The sequence below is a fragment of the Frankliniella occidentalis genome, unplaced genomic scaffold (genome assembly GCF_000697945.3).
Source record: "Frankliniella occidentalis isolate FOCC.00 unplaced genomic scaffold, Focc_3.1 Scaffold41, whole genome shotgun sequence".
NCBI lineage: Eukaryota > Metazoa > Arthropoda > Insecta > Thysanoptera > Thripidae > Frankliniella > Frankliniella occidentalis.
Genome location: NW_026267171.1, coordinates 198,176 through 214,098, shown reverse-complemented (window position 1 = coordinate 214,098; position 15,923 = coordinate 198,176). Strand labels below are relative to the sequence as shown.

The 15,923-nt window shown below is 36.3% G+C and overlaps 5 protein-coding genes across 10 annotated transcripts; 2 read left to right on the top strand and 3 right to left on the bottom strand.

The window, feature by feature from the left end:
• Window positions 1-76: 76 nt before the first annotated feature.
• Window positions 77-3,483, bottom strand: LOC113203499 (molecular chaperone MKKS). 3 transcript variants are annotated; one of them, XM_026418225.2, is made up of 11 exons: window positions 3,325-3,483; window positions 3,196-3,243; window positions 2,924-3,068; window positions 2,743-2,826; window positions 2,421-2,656; window positions 2,002-2,326; window positions 1,758-1,922; window positions 1,456-1,666; window positions 1,175-1,365; window positions 986-1,096; window positions 77-896 (listed from the first exon to the last, which is right to left on the bottom strand). In XM_026418225.2, the coding sequence occupies exons 5-11, from the start codon at window positions 2,642-2,644 to the stop codon at window positions 441-443; spliced, it is 1,683 nt and encodes a 560-aa protein (XP_026274010.1). In that variant the 5' UTR covers window positions 2,645-2,656; window positions 2,743-2,826; window positions 2,924-3,068; window positions 3,196-3,243; window positions 3,325-3,483; the 3' UTR covers window positions 77-440. The 3 variants fall into 3 exon arrangements, with proteins under 3 accessions (XP_026274010.1, XP_026274012.1, XP_026274011.1); XM_026418227.2 differs by having other exon boundaries at window positions 3,196-3,240; window positions 3,325-3,481; XM_026418226.2 differs by having other exon boundaries at window positions 3,196-3,482.
• Window positions 3,484-3,543: 60 nt separating this feature from the next.
• Window positions 3,544-9,599, top strand: LOC113203498 (DNA damage-binding protein 1). The gene is made up of 18 exons (XM_026418224.2): window positions 3,544-3,775; window positions 4,193-4,341; window positions 4,421-4,822; window positions 4,931-5,080; window positions 5,167-5,542; window positions 5,622-5,784; window positions 5,871-6,158; window positions 6,236-6,399; window positions 6,494-6,621; window positions 6,723-6,907; window positions 7,009-7,132; window positions 7,212-7,422; window positions 7,525-7,784; window positions 7,872-8,042; window positions 8,132-8,241; window positions 8,334-8,503; window positions 8,588-8,814; window positions 8,902-9,599. The coding sequence occupies exons 1-18, from the start codon at window positions 3,715-3,717 to the stop codon at window positions 8,983-8,985; spliced, it is 3,423 nt and encodes a 1,140-aa protein (XP_026274009.1). The 5' UTR covers window positions 3,544-3,714; the 3' UTR covers window positions 8,986-9,599.
• Window positions 9,600-9,650: 51 nt separating this feature from the next.
• Window positions 9,651-10,407, bottom strand: LOC113203505 (ADP-ribosylation factor-like protein 16). Its single transcript, XM_026418239.2, has 3 exons — window positions 10,223-10,407; window positions 9,975-10,145; window positions 9,651-9,895 (listed from the first exon to the last, which is right to left on the bottom strand). Exons 1-3 carry the CDS (start codon window positions 10,391-10,393, stop codon window positions 9,683-9,685), a joined length of 555 nt encoding a protein of 184 aa, XP_026274024.1. The 5' UTR covers window positions 10,394-10,407; the 3' UTR covers window positions 9,651-9,682.
• A 512-nt stretch (window positions 10,408-10,919) lies between these two features.
• Window positions 10,920-13,457, bottom strand: LOC113203502 (adenosine 3'-phospho 5'-phosphosulfate transporter 2). 3 transcript variants are annotated; one of them, XM_026418231.2, is made up of 8 exons: window positions 13,374-13,457; window positions 12,419-12,643; window positions 12,168-12,289; window positions 11,965-12,061; window positions 11,699-11,864; window positions 11,425-11,615; window positions 11,158-11,339; window positions 10,920-11,085 (listed from the first exon to the last, which is right to left on the bottom strand). In XM_026418231.2, exons 2-8 carry the CDS (start codon window positions 12,611-12,613, stop codon window positions 10,920-10,922), a joined length of 1,119 nt encoding a protein of 372 aa, XP_026274016.2. In that variant the 5' UTR covers window positions 12,614-12,643; window positions 13,374-13,457. The 3 variants fall into 3 exon arrangements, with proteins under 3 accessions (XP_026274016.2, XP_026274017.1, XP_026274018.1); XM_026418232.2 differs by having other exon boundaries at window positions 13,135-13,410; XM_026418233.2 differs by lacking the exon at window positions 13,374-13,457 and adding an exon at window positions 12,761-12,902.
• A 32-nt stretch (window positions 13,458-13,489) lies between these two features.
• Window positions 13,490-15,868, top strand: LOC113203500 (4-hydroxybenzoate polyprenyltransferase, mitochondrial). Of its 2 annotated transcripts, none has more exons than XM_026418229.2 (6): window positions 13,490-14,180; window positions 14,261-14,427; window positions 14,559-14,706; window positions 14,805-14,998; window positions 15,076-15,264; window positions 15,483-15,868. In XM_026418229.2, exons 1-6 carry the CDS (start codon window positions 13,721-13,723, stop codon window positions 15,657-15,659), a joined length of 1,335 nt encoding a protein of 444 aa, XP_026274014.1. In that variant the 5' UTR covers window positions 13,490-13,720; the 3' UTR covers window positions 15,660-15,868. The 2 variants fall into 2 exon arrangements, with proteins under 2 accessions (XP_026274014.1, XP_026274015.1); XM_026418230.2 differs by having other exon boundaries at window positions 15,348-15,485.
• The last annotated feature ends 55 nt before the right edge of the window (window positions 15,869-15,923 follow it).

Genomic DNA, 15,923 nt, shown 5'->3' with positions numbered 1-15,923 from the left:
ATGTAGAAAAATAATTAATAAGTTCTTTAACACAAGTGAGGAAGAAATTGACACAGGTACACAATCATGAGAAACATTTCAAACTATCAAAGAGCAGTTATATTATATTTGCAACCTATTTACTGTTTTGATACATTCAGTGATTTAGGCACTGATTCAAGTGTTTGTGTAAACTGTCGTACTTCTTTTGTACCTCAACAAGGCAAGAAACAGCAGATCATTCTGCAACCTGCACACAATTTATTGTTGCTTTATTTAAAAAAAAAAAAAAACCTTTATATTTTTACCTGCCCTCTCAGATTCCTATTTACACATCAAGTAAATCAACACATACTTGGATTAGATTTAAAAAAGCCACACATAAAACTACAAATGGGCAATTGTTCATAACTCATGAAACTTTTAAAATCAACCACCATTATTTTTCAAGTGAATCATTTTTAAGATTTCTTAACTATTACTGCACCAATGTTTGCTATAGCAATACAACTATCCAGAGCCAGACCAATGGCACTTGTTTTGATGGTACATACATCAACTATTGAATTATTCCCTAGCAGAGGGGGTACCATTGAGGGGGTCTGGACGGTAATATCATGCATGCCAGCCCAGTGTTTCATATTGTCTAAGGTAACAAGAGTCCAGGATCCATCAAAATGTTTTACTTGCTGGGAGGTAACAAGTCCACAGTTACAAGAGGAAGTGTCAACAACAGTACTGTTTGAATCTGACCCCTTCCAGGCATGGTGATAGATAGAATCAACAGCTAATTTTCCACTTCCGCAGTTTAATCCTGCAGCCTGAAGAAGTCCCTCCTGAAGCCATACCATAACAGACATTAGTTGAGCTGACGAACACACCAGTTTCTTGCAGAGAGCTTCTCTTTCAGATTGGATCTGGAAAAGTATAAAATAAGAATCACCAAAAAAAAAAACAGGGAATATTTAGTTAAAATGCTCAAATGAGTGTAAGAAACAAAGCATACCCTTTCCCATAGTGCTGTGCAAAGGTAAATTTCAGAACAGCCAGCACCAGGACACACTGCTACATCCTGGAAGACTTGACCCAGTGCTATTAAGACCTGATGAGCAACAACCTATAAAAAAATAAGGCTTATAAGATTTATAAAAATATTTCAAGATAGGTGTAAACCTTGCATTAAGAACTAGCAAACCTTCAAATCAGCACCAGCCCCTATTGCTCTTGTGGTAAGCTGAAGGGAGCAAATATTACAGTCAAAACATCCTTCCAATCGAACATCATTGTTGTTGAACTCTTCCAAATGTTGTACGCTTGCCAGACAACCCTTGAGCTGAGGTAGACACTCAAGGAGTGGTATCTCCAGACTCGAAATTGGAATGGCTCCTGAAAGTAATCAAGAAAATTATGTCCAAACCGTTTAATAAAACTTGAAATATCTTCATAAGGCTATGTAATTTATTTTCATTAATTTACCAGATGTCTTCTCGAGAGCTTCCGCCATGCGCTTACCAAGTCGTTGTACAACCAGAATACCTTTACGTCTCAGTTGAAGTAAGAGCTTCGGATGAACAACTTTCTGACATGCTATTACATCTATTCCCATAGAAATAGCTTTTTCAATGAACATTTGAGCAAGTTCAAACTGGACTTTGCCTTTATTAGCAAGAACAACATTTGGCACATCCTGTCAGGTAAGTAAACAAAAAGTACCTATATTATTTTTTCGGAAATATGAACTTTGTAACATATTTGTATGCAATGTCAAATTAACTTACAATTTCCTTGCAATCAATCTGGTCTGTAAGCATGACCGAAAATAGCAGAATTGAAACATTATGCCACACCTTACCGTTAAGCACAACATATTCTTCTTCTGTGCACTTATACAGAATACCATTAAAAATACATTGTTTGTCACTATTTTCCAGTACATTAATAAACTGTAAAAAAATGGAAAATACTTTTAAATCTATGGGAATAAGTTACACTACCTACATCATGTTTAGATGGGCAGCTTACCACTTTTCCAGGAGATGCCTCTGACTGTAGAAAGGCCTGCACTAATAGAGATGCTTGCTTTTGGGAATGAATCAAAGAATCTGAGTTTTCTTCCCTATGTAGACCACACTTTGATAATAAAATAGACTGGGCCACTAACATAAATGGATGTACAGAATCCAAATTTACTTCTATGCGAAGTGCAGAATGAAGAATTTCATTCTGCATAAAGGTAGCAAATTCCTTGAGAATAGAGTTTACTGTAGGCTGGGGAAGGGAACTCTCAAGGATGCGTGATAAAAGCTTTGTGAGTAGTATCCCACAGTAGAATCCACCATTATAGTACCTATAGCCGAAGTAATAAGTTTTATTATTAAATCTAAGGCCAACAAACATAATAGACATTCACACATAACAACAAGCAAATTACAAACACTAACTTTTTATTCTGGGATCCAATACATTGTTGAATGAACTGGAGAATGGGATTATCAAATGAAATGTTGGGAACAATCCTACTGGATGAAGAAGTTAGAACCAATGAATCAACTGGTGACATTAATAGACATAGACATCCTTTAGGTCCTACTGATGTAGCAAATAGTTTGCACAAATCATCAAGGGCTGGTTTCAATTTAGAGCTAGAGACGAGAATGAACTCCATACTTAAGATAACCTGCAGATATAGAACAATATATTAATTAAAAGCTATAGTTGTAACAGGATAAAAACTTCATCAAGATCTAAACAAATAAACATTACCTCAACTAAAACTACAAAAGTTATCTCCAATCGCAATTCAACATTCTACTTATCATCTTTGTTTTTGGTTTCTCCAACAAACACCTAGAAAGATAAAACATTTCATTAAACAATCGAAGAAATGGCATAACGTAGGACCAAAAAAAAATTGTTGAAATTGTTAACAGTAATATTAATTCACCTTCTTGAATTTATCTAAGGTCAACGTAGAAGGCTGTTCACCACCATTGACTACAGGACTATATTGCAACTTTTGCCATCCATAATGCAGAAGGGCTAAATAACCTCCAAACATCAAGAAAGTAGCCGTCGATGACGATAAAAACCTGTAAGATGATACGGTAGTTAAAGAAGACACTTGGTGTAATATAGAAAAGAAATTGCAATATTTTTTGGTGAATGTTTTCGGACAGTCAATAAGTTAATTTAATGATTAAATCTTCATAAAATTACCTTCTTACAGCTGACTGCGACATTACGACGGTACGGTGTTGTCGTCTGCTGGTGAAGCACACCACAAACACAAAGGTCAACAATATTTAAAATACTTCAAACGTCTCTTTGAGAGATGCCTTCACTTACAAGTTTATTTTTAAAAAAGATATTCACTCAAAATCCGCTAAATGTGTTCTTTTTAAACATCTGGTCCCCCAAAATAAGAAAATGTTGAATGCATGTTCTTGAATGGTTGAATGTTGGTTGAATGATGTGTTGCACAGTTGTACCCACGGGAGAGTTTGAGTTTGTTTGTTTGGTTGTAAAGAAGGCAGGTGCTGCCATCTGTCGGATGAGTTCAGTAAAATTGTTTGTTTTCCACTTCCACAACACAAGGCAGCGCATGATTTTCGCAGTCACTGGCGGCGCTACCGTTCTTCTAAAGTACTCACTTTGTTAAGGCTTTCAACGGCTTTAAAGCCCATTGTAATTCGTCAAATATTGTTTAGATGATCTTGTAAAAATACCAGCCGAAGAATGGCCCACCACTATGTCGTTACGGCACACAAGCCAACAGCAGTCACTGCATGTGTGACCGGTAAGTACCGATTTTCCTCGCGCATTCTGCTGGGTTCGGAATACTGTCGAATTAATATTGAAGAAAATTGATTTATAAATCCTTCTTCTACTCTCAGAGAATGAACATACTGATTGTGTCAATGCTCTTAGTTCTATTCCTGAGGGATCTTTCTTGATTTTTTTCTACCGGCGTTTTCTAACCCCACCCAGAAACCTACATTATCTTCTTTTTATTTTTTGTGAAAAGAGTGACTTATGAGTTGGCCTGTCCTACGAGGAATAGAGGCTCATGTTGTGTGATAATATCATCCATATTTATTATGCTATCATGCTATGAACTTACTCTAAACTTGATGTCTTTTACTGTTTTGCTCCTACACACTTGGTGCGCATTTGCTGCTATTTGATTTTCATTTTTGTTCTTCCCCTTCTCTAGGAAACTTTACATCACCTGATGACTTAAATCTGATTCTTGCTAAAAACACAAGATTAGAAATATATCTTGTGACACCAGAAGGCTTGCGGCCTTTGAAAGAAGTTGGTCTCTATGGAAAAGTGGCTGTAATGAAATTTTTCAGACCACCTGTAAGTCTCATATACTAGTTTAATATAATGTATTCTTCTTCAGAAATTTGTACAAATGCTCTATCTGGTTCCTTTTCAGCATGAAAAAAAAGATTTACTATTCATTGTCACTAAACGATACAATGCAATGATTCTGGAGTGTCATGGAGACATTGAAAACCTAGAAATTATAACAAAAGCTCATGGTAATGTAGCTGACCGCATCGGCAAGCCCTCAGAAACTGGAATCATAGCAGTCATTGACCCAGAAGCCCGTGTTATTGGTCTGAGACTCTATGATGGTCTGTTGAAGATTATTCCTCTAGACCGGGATAATAGTGAATTGAAAGCATCTTCAATTAGAATGGAAGAGCTAAGTGTACAAGATTTGGCTTTTCTTCATGGCTGCCAAAACCCCACTATCATTCTAATTCACCAAGATCTTCATGGTAGACATATTAAAACCCATGAAATTTCATTAAGGGATAAGGAATTTGTAAAGGTAATTTAAAAAATTACGCTCTCAATGAAGAAGTGAAGAGGTCTACTTCTTCTTGTATAGCATTTAAAATATTTGCAATTTAATATCTTTGTCATTTTTTTTTTCTAGATTCCATGGAAGCAAGACAATGTTGAAACAGAAGCAGCCATGGTTATTCCAGTTCCTGAGCCTCTGGGTGGTGCTATAATTATAGGGCAAGAATTAATTCTCTATCACAATGGTAATACTTCCGTTGCTGTTGCACCTCCAATCATCAAGGTGACTAAAACTAGTTATCCGTTCACTGCTCTTTCTTCCTCTTGTTACCCGCCTGAGTCACCTGTTATTTTATCATTAATTTACAGCAAAGTACAATTGTTTGTTATGCTCAAGTGGATTCTAATGGATCCAGATACTTACTGGGTGATATGGCTGGAAGACTGTTTATGCTGCTACTTGAAAAAGAAGAGAAAATGGATGGAACTTTTACTGTAAAAGACCCCAAGGTTGAGCTTCTAGGTGAAATCAGTATTCCCGAGGCAATCACATACCTGGATAATGGGGTGCTTTTTATTGGATCTCGTATTGGGGATTCTCAACTTATTAAACTTAACAAAACTCCGGATGAAAATGGTTCTTATGTTAGTGTGATGGAAACATTCACAAACCTAGCACCCATTGTTGATATGGTTGTTGTTGACCTGGAAAGGCAAGGTCAAGGTCAGCTTGTTACTTGTTCAGGTACGGTAATGACAGCTTAAAATTAAAACTTTGGTTTTCAATAATTTTAGTTCTGAAATATGTATTGCTCTATCTGTAGGCTCATTCAAGGAGGGATCTTTGAGAATCATCAGAAATGGAATTGGCATCCAAGAACATGCATCTATTGATTTACCCGGAATTAAAGGCATGTGGGCATTAAGAACAAACTCCAACAGCCGCTTTGACAATACCCTAATTTTGTCGTTTGTGGGGCAAACTCGGTAAAAAAATGGTTCATTTACTTTTTCCCTATTAATCAACATTTTATTTTCAAAATTATATTGAATATTTTTGTAACTATTTGTAGGGTTTTAACTTTAACTGGAGAAGAAGTGGAAGAAACTGAAATTCCCGGATTCTTGTCTGATCAGCAATCATTTTACTGTGGAAATGTTGATCATGACCAAATAATCCAGGTGACACCATCTTCAGCACGTTTGCTTTCCATGTCAACCAAACAGCTTGTCAGCGAGTGGAAGCAGCCTTCAGAAAAGAGTATTAGTGTTGTGGCATGCAATCCATCTCAAGTTATTTGTGCAACCGGAAGTGACTTGTACTACCTTGAAATACTTGAAGGAGAACTAGTTCAAAAAGGGTATGTTGAATTGATTGAAATTCACTGTGCTGTTTTCTTTAAATGTACTATACAAAATGACTTCTCAATTGGTCTAGGCATGTTACATTAGAGCATGAAGTGGCTTGTTTGGATATAACTCCACTGCAGGAAGGTGCAACATCGGCACAATTAGTGGCAGTGGGTTTGTGGACTGACATTACAGCTCGCATTCTCCGTTTGCCAAATTTAGAGGAAGTTAACCGTGAAAGTCTAGGTGGAGGTGAGCAAAACCTCATTAAAACAAATATTTTTTGAAGTAAAATTTCCTCTTACATAATCAAAAGACTTTTTTCCGTCTTAATCAATTTCTCTAGAAATCATACCAAGATCAATTCTCATGACGTGCTTTGAGGGCAGCAACTATTTGCTGTGTGCGTTGGGTGATGGCGCTATGTTCTACTTTTCTCTTAGTAAGACTGGGATATTGACTGAGAAAAAGAAGGTTGGTTTACTTTTCAAGGATGCCTATATTGATGCATAACTGATGATAATGATGATCACATTGCTAATGATACATCTACTTTCTTTTTGCCCTGTTTTCAGGTGACTCTTGGTACCCAACCAACTGTGCTTCGAACCTTCCGCTCACTCTCTACAACAAATGTTTTTGCTTGCTCTGATAGACCAACTGTAATTTATTCTTCCAATCATAAATTGGTTTTTTCTAATGTTAATCTTAAGGAGGTGAATCATATGTGCTCTCTCAATGCTGAATCCTACCCAGACAGGTAATTATATGATTATTTTTTTTCTGTGATCAGATATTTAGTGGGCTTCAGTTATTCATTATTCATTCTTATTTTCATCTTGAAATTGCTTTTTTTAACAGCTTGGCTCTGGCAACAGACAGCACAGTTACCATCGGAACTATTGATGAAATTCAGAAACTTCATATTCGATCTGTGCCTTTGGGTGAATCTCCCCGGAGAATAGCATATCAAGAAAGCTCACAAGTAATACTTCAGTTAACTTTGTATTTATTGACTTTATCCATATGCATTATTCACTAAACTGTTTCATATTTTCCAATAGACTTTTGGTGTGATTTCAATGAGGATGGATGTTCAAGACAGTGGTGGAGTGCAGCCAGCTCGGCCAAGTGCTTCCACTCAAACTCAGAGCACTTCTGTTAGCTCATCGCTTTTTAAAACTGCTTCAGTTGGTGCTGTTAACTTATCAACAGACCATGGTCAAGAAGTTGAGATACACAATCTTTTGATTATTGATCAACATACGTTTGAGGGTATGTTACATCTGATTCCTTTAATGTTTCACAGGGTGACACTGAATGTCACTTGACATATTTTACTATTAGATTTTGTATTAAGAGGCTCTTTTTTTACAGTCCTTCATGCTCACCAGTTTATGCAAACAGAATATGCACTTTCTTTACTGTCCTGCAAGTTGGGAGATGATCCAACAACTTACTATATTGTTGGAACAGCCTATATAAATCCAGAAGAAAGTGAACCAAAGTTTGGTAGGATTCTTATATTCCAGTACCAAGACAACAAGTTGACTCAGGTTCATGAGAAAGATATAAAAGGAGCTTGCTTTTCATTAGTTGAGTTTAATGGGAAGTTACTTACAAGCATCAATAGCACTGTGAGTATCAACCCTTTAAATTTGAAAATTCGAGTACTATACCCAGAAAACCTTTTTACTAATACTGTTTTCATACCCTAAACCAAGGTTCGTTTGTTTGAATGGACAACAGAGAAAGAGCTTAGATTGGAATGTACTCATTTCAACAATATTATTGCTTTGTATCTTAAAACCAAAGGTGACTTTCTTCTAGTAGGTGATCTCATGCGATCAATGACACTTCTACAGTATAAAACAATGGAAGGCAGCTTTGAAGAGGTTGGTTACAATTTGTTCTAAATTTTACCTACAGTTCCTTTTTTTTTTTAAGTCAAAAATGACAAGTGCATATTTTATTTGGTTTATAGATTGCAAGAGATTACAACCCAAATTGGATGACCGCAATTGAGATACTGGATGATGACACATTTTTGGGTGCAGAAAACTTTGCAAACTTATTTGTGTGCCAGAAAGACAGGTAATAAATTGTGGCTCCACAGCAAACACCTAAATATAAACAATTACATTGTTTGTAATTTTCTAGTTTTGTTTTTCTTATGTACTTCTTAGTGCTGCTACCACTGATGAAGAGCGACAGCAAATGCAAGCTGTTGGCCAATTTCACTTGGGAGACATGGTCAATGTTTTCAGACATGGCTCACTGGTCATGCAGCACGTTGGTGAAACGTCAACTCCAACTCAAGGTTGCGTGCTTTTTGGCACAGTCAGTGGAGCTATAGGTTTGTTTTATTTGATTAATGGTCTTGTTAAAATGTAATATGCAATCAACTAAACACTTATCATATGTATTTTATCTGTTAAAGGCTTAGTAACACAAATTCCTGCTGATTTTTATGAATTTCTCCACGAAGTTGAAGAAAGGCTCTCCCAAGTCATTAAATCCGTGGGTAAAATTGAGCATAACTTTTGGCGCAGCTTCAACACAGAAATTAAAACTGAACCTTGTGAAGGTTTCATTGATGGAGACTTGGTTGAGAGTTTCCTTGATTTAACTCAAGATAAAATGAAGGAGGTGGTCACTGGAGTTCAGGTATGATCTACTATGTGCTTCTTAACAGTCTTTTCAAGTTTCCTCTTTCTTCGTCCTCAACTAATTTGAGATGTATTTAACCCCTAGATTGACAATGGATCTGGAATGAAGCAAGATGCAACTGTGGAAGACTTGGTCAAAACTGTTGAAGATTTAACAAGGATACACTAGTTGTGGTGATGTAGACATTTTGAATGATTTCTTGGAGTTCTTTCTGCTTCTGAGACCTGTAATGAAATCCTGGAATCCTTAAACTTTAATTAATTTGTAAATATGAAAGTCTTTGCCCTGTAAGTTTTAATTATAGACTACACAAGAATTGGTTGCTGAAAGGAATCTTTGAAATCATGTGTACTATTTTATAGTTTCTAATTTAAATACACTCAAGTGTATTTTGATACTTCTCCCCTCCCCTCTCCCCTCTATTTGAGATCCTTTCTTTATTGTACCTTATTGTGAGGCTTTGAACAATTTGCCCTGTTTTGCCCTCTTTATTATGCCCTCTGCAGTTGTTTTAAAATATTTCTGTTGTTGGTTTTACTATCTTAGGGATGTACAGTGTATACTTGAAGTTGGTGCTGTGCCTGCTGTAATAGTGTCTCATCTTGCATTCAATTAACAGTTTTAGTTTACTAGTCTAGCCGTAAAAGGAAAGGAAAGGAGAACCTGGGCCTTCAAAATAAACATACAACTGCTGAAACATGAGCCTTTTACATTCTATGTTGAATGAAAGGCAAAATGAAATGGTCATGGTAATAATAAAATCATGTGCTCTTTCCAACTTAGTATATTCTTAACATTTTTTTTTTTTTAGTTGGACCCTTTACAGTGCCCAGTTTATTTTAAAAGCATTGTGTACATGTATACTTTAGTTAGCCAACTTTTTAACATTTATAGGGGGCTTTATTCCTGCAAGCCAGTCTTTAATGGCTGGCAATCCTTCACCAGTGATAGCACTTGCCTCTAATACAGTTACAGGTTGTGATATTTCTCTCTGCAGTCTTGCAAATTGTAACATGAGCAAAGCTTCATTTCTCATTTGGCGATATGAGACATCCATTTTGCTAAGAACAAGTAGCACCTGAAGATGTTAAGCAAAAATTTGAAATACATACAAACACTTAACTTGATGAATTCGTTCTAACCCATGCAAGAGGCACCTTAGCATTTTTTAGCTGTGGGTCTGCAAGCACAGTGTAGAGTAGCACTCCGGCAGCTGCAATTTGACAAAGGTTGCTCGCATCCACAACATAAATTATCTTAGTAATATTTCGGTAGTACTGTGTCCACAAAGGAGCCATAGTTCCTCCAACTTCGCGGACCACAATTTCCTACAATATAAACATGATTTGACTGTCCTCAGTAGTTTTTAGTTACCTTGTTAATGTCATAGTTTTACTAGTTCAACCTTCTCATTTGGTAACTGAAGAGTAGTAATGTTGGTCCCCACAGTAGGAACTGATGTTGATGTTATGTCAATTTCCTCATTCCCTTTTAGCTTTTTAAGTAACAGTGTCTTACCAGAACCAATGGGTCCAAGACAAACACAGCTTGGTAAAATTGGGGGTAAATTCGCCATACTATGTTTTTTTTTTATAAAACAACGCAATAATGAAAGTGAGGGTATATTAAACGCATAGGTTCAAATTAAGGAGTTAGTTGTTGCCATGGAAACACCAAACAAAACAATGGCGCCTAGCTCATCGTCGATGCTGGCGGCGGGGAATTTCGAATGTCGGGAGTAAAAGTACTGTTTCTGGGGCTGTTGCTTTGAAACTATTCTAGTACATGCACTGCAGGTCACATTACGTTTCCTGGTAAATGATTGTGGCGTGAAAGTTATGTTATCCTTCTCCTTTGTTGCATCATTGTAAAAAATGATCCATTTGCCGCACTTAATGTGCCAATTATATTGTACTGATAGATGCAGCCGCAACCCTTAAAAGTTGATTAACTTTCCATTTGCTAATTCATTGTGCTCTATCTACATGTATTTATTATATTTGTCTTTTTACACTTCTTTGAAAAATCTTTATTTTTATGAGTTATACTACAATTTCAATAAAATAATACGAATTCATGAGTCATTTGGAATGTAACCATAACTAAACGCTTAGAAGAGTTCTTGATGGTTGTTTTGATGAAAAACAATTTGAAAAATAATCAATTATTCTCTTTGGGGCACTGGTCAAGTTTTGTCTCAAAGTTTTGTTTTTACTACAAACATTTAAATAAATTCCCAATACTACAAGGAGTCCGGACCATAAATACCTGAAAAAGAGTTGTATTATATACTTTTACTCTCATATTAAGATACTAGCTTAGTTCAGCAAAAAAACTTACTGAAATGTGAATGGTTTGGCAAAAAATAAAAAAGATATCACAATTGAAATAGCTTTACGACATGTTGTGACTGTTGCTGCAGCCAATGCACCACTTGTTCTAACAAGTATTAAAACCACCTGAATACCAAGGTACCCAGTGAGTGCAAATAGTAAACAAAATCCATATGTAAATGGAGGATTCTGTAATGAAAAACATATTCTAATTAACGGATGGACGGTCATTTAATTTAAGAGTTATTACTTATCTGTTGATAAACCAACAAACCTGTGAGCACGTCCTAACGGATTGAGTCAAGTTTCCACTAAAAAGTAGAATCACAAGAAGGTACACAAAGCCAATGCTGTAAGAGTACAGAACAACTTCTGCATTACTGGCTTTATGAAGTTTCATTGATTTTTCCTGGACGTTTCCAATCGCTGCATCACACAGTAAGGCACATGATATCATCAAAACTCCTGCAAAAAGAACGAAATTTATGTTCTCTGGCTTTTATATGCAACTGATGATTGATGACAGCACTCACTGGCTAATAACTCACCCATTGAACTAAATACAGGAGATATTTGGCTATCAGCTAATGTGAAGAGAGTAAGTCCAAGGCACATACAAAAAGCAGCTAAAAAATCAAGTGTACCATACACTTTTTTTTGGATTAAAATTCCTCCAATCATCACGGGAATTAGTTTACAGCATTTAAAGATGACCTAAATCACATGATAAATGGTGAGAAGAATAGGCAGTGTAGCTTGGAACAATTGCTCCAATACCACCTGATTAAGAATTAATTAATATAAGACACGTCACCTGAGTTGGGTAGTTAAGGTACTGCAGAGATGAATTGGAAAAGCCCATAGTTCCTAATGTAAGGAATGCAAGTATGAAATAAATTTTCAGAGGAATCCTGCAGGCAAAATAGACATACATTTTTAAAACCAAAAAGATAAATTGATGTGAATTTGAAAAGTTTAGGGTAGTTTTGTCAAAGACTAGCAAAATAATGCTCTTACTTCCTTCCCCTCAAGCCTCTCAGTTTCATTTCTATAATCCCAAAAATAGAATAATATCCAAACTGAATGAGGGTAAGATACCATCCACATGTTTTCAGGCTGTCTAATGTAAACAAAAGTTCCTGCAAAAGTTGAAATATTAAAGTGGAAACATTTTAATGATATAGACGCAATTATCTTAATTTGAGTAGAACAGTCTAGCAGTAGTCGGTGTAGTAGTCTTAAAGACTATGAAAATCCATTGAACATACCTGGAGGTAACCATAAAGTAAGTAAAATATGAAGATAGCAAGACAGCAAACGAAGAATTGATTAACAGAACTAAGATGGCTTATGTCAAACCACAAAATCTTAAGATCATCACTTTTATCAGGTCCATCAGATTTTAATTGTTTCCCCCCATCATATGGCTCCTTGTTAACAACAACTATTGTATTTGAAGACATAGTAAAAACCAATCTACTATAGAAATTGTCCTGGAACAGTAAATAGAAATTTTGTCAGACATAGCTGCGTTACTTAAACTAAATCATCAACAGCAACCCTTTTAACAAGCTGATTTTTTTTTTTAATATAGCAAAACCCTCTCTTACATATTCAAACACTTTTGGACATGGCCTTCTGAATTGTCCAACTTAAACTACTTATAGGAACCTGCTCCTCATATCCAATCACAAGAGGTATATTTATGCAAAGATCAGATCCGCAAATGCAGGACGGATTTTTTGCACAGAATATATTATAAACTGCAGTTCTTATAACAGGAAGGCGACCTAGATATTTATAACAGTAGGTGATTTGGAGTCTATGAGTATTCGCAGAGATCTCTAGATACATGTCGACATGTACTTTCTCAAAGTCGAAATCGTACTATGAGGGCGATAGAGAGCACAATACAAAAACGGCAGTCTGGAAAATCTGCAGCTCTTACTTATATCACAGATATATAAGTTCAGTAAAACAGTACCTTGAAATTTTGAAATAGAAGTCTGGGAGGGCTTTCTTTAGGAGTTTAGGACATAAATGTCAGTTGTAAATATGATGCCAGCCATATCATGATTTCTACATATGTAAGAACCTAAGTCATGTTCCAAACTAGGAGCATATTAATATGACATGCTCAAGTTTGTCCAGAGAATTGATTTTGTTTCATTCCTGAACAAATATTGCAGAGACAGGAACTAAAGTAAACATTCAACCATCAACCTTTAACGTCAGAGCCACATCGTCTGAACCATCGTCTGCTTCCGACACGAACCGCCTCGAGTCAGTAGTTCGCCTTTCCTGCGCCAGAGCGCGTGCCCGGTAAAAACCGCCTTGCCTTAAAGTGAGAGGCATGCCCGAAAATGTTGTCTGCATGATTTGTCTGCTTTAAATTAGTTTCATAACGTTAAGTTTTTAAGGGAAATTTGATTTAATGATGTTTAATACTAAATAGACGGATAGTTTACAATCTATTAAGCACGTCGTCAATTGTCCAAAATCATTTATGTGATGACATTGAAGATTGTTCGCGTCGGCTGCTTAACGAACCTCGTCTGGTACTCATCACAATGTACTGCCGTTCGATACTTTTGAGGTTTAACTTCAGAGAAATGACAGCTTGTAGTCGTCAAAAAATCCAAAATTTTAGTCCTCAAAATCCTGTTGTCTTGAAAAATCTTGCCTCATGTTTATGTACAAAATGTCGTGGAAGTTTTAATCGGAAGTTGGGTTATAATTTCAAGGTGATCCCCTACTCATTATTAGGAACTCAGCAGCCCATTTTTTCGACATACCGGTGTTCTGGTAGTTTATCAGATAAAAATAAATCGTTAGTCAAAAAGATAACTATTACTGTTCCTCCTAGTAGCTTTAAGAGCAGTTTGCCAGAGGCATTTCAGAATGACGGATCTCAGTTGCATACTGTTAAAGTACCTGTCCGACTACCAAGATTTAGCGAACGATTAGTAAATAAGTGTCCTCCTCACATACAGCCATATCTCAAGCTTATGCGAATGGACAGACCAATAGGTATGTTACTGCTGTTTTAAAATTACTACTCCATAGAAGGAATTACATTTTAGTATTCTTAATTGATGGTAACTTTTTAGGTACATGGTTATTGTACTGGCCATGCGGCTGGAGTATTGCCATGGGAGCACCAGCTGGGTGTTTCCCAAATTTGGAGATGTTATCTCTGTTTGCCATTGGAGCATTTGTGATGCGAGGAGCAGGATGCACAATTAATGATCTCTGGGACCGAGATATTGACAAGAAAGTACGTACCTTGGATTAAATTTCCATTTTTGTATCACCCCTTGTTTTTTGACCATGCAGAATTTCTGCAGAATTTGTCTTGCTTTATCTTCCTCTTTCAGTAAAGGTTTCTGTATTATGGTGATCCCCTAGGTAACTCGTACTCAGGACAGACCACTTGTGAATGGTTCAATTAGTCCATTTGATGCTGTGATTTTCCTCATGGGACAGTTGGGTGTAGGTTTACTTGTTCTTCTTCAGCTTAACACTTATTGTGTTGTCCTAGGAGCTTCATCGTTAGGTAGGATTCTCCACATAAAATTGATGGAAAACTGTACTTTTTGAAACCCCTTTTTTTTATCATCTCTTGATCTAATTTTCACTTTTATACACCTATAGGACTTGTGGTTGCATATCCATTGATGAAGAGAGTAACTTATTGGCCCCAGCTCATTTTAGGTCTTACCTTTAACTGGGGAGCTCTTCTAGGATGGGCAGCGCTCTACGGATCTGTTGATTTGTCAGTTTGCTTGCCACTTTATGTAGCAGGAACGTGCTGGACAATTTTCTATGACACTATTTATGCACACCAGGTACTTTCAAATTTTTTAACTACATTTGAAATAAAAAGGAACATTTTTAATAACCCTGATTTTTTTTCCCCTTACAGGATAAAGTAGATGATGTACTACTAGGCATAAAATCAACAGCTATAAAGTTTGGAGATGATACTAAACTTTGGCTCACTGGTTTTGGAGCCTCAATGATTGGGGGCCTAGTATTGTCTGGTGTGAGCTGTGGAATTGGATGGCCTTATTATGCTTCTGTTGCTGCAGTTGCCACTCATCTAACTACACAGGTGGGTTGACCGTCATGTATTTCATTTTTCTTGTTTATTTGATTGTTGTGGGACGTGGACTGGCTGCAATCATTATTTGTTAGGTGTGTTCCAGTTAGAAATCAGCCATTAAAAGCACTGGAAAAGCCCCTAGAACATATTCAACAAATGACAATTGCAGCAAGCCTTAACCACTCAATAGACTTCACTTGAACTAAATTGAAAATATCTACCACCAGGTTTACAAACTAGATATTAATAATCCTAGTGATTGCGCCAACAAATTCCTTTCCAATCACCAAGTTGGTTTTATCCTCTTCCTGGGAATTGTTCTTGGAATGATGAGCAAACCAGACAATACTGACAGAGAAGAAAAAGTTGTAGAGAAATCAAATCAAATAGAAACTAGTATTTAAATCCTCTGATGTTCAATTTTCCTCAAACATTATAAAATTCCTTGGAAAAAACTGAAAGAAAATAATCACAAAACCCAGTGACCTGCTTTCCAAAGTATTATGTTGTAAAACTTTGCTTCCAGTTTATAGCTGGACAGAAAGCCAACTATTGCATGTATGAAATGTAATATTCTGTCAAAGAATAAAACCTTAATTTGAGCACATGAAAAGTTTGATTGCTGAATGACCTAATTGAGCTCCACCCTACACTTTGCGAACAGGAGA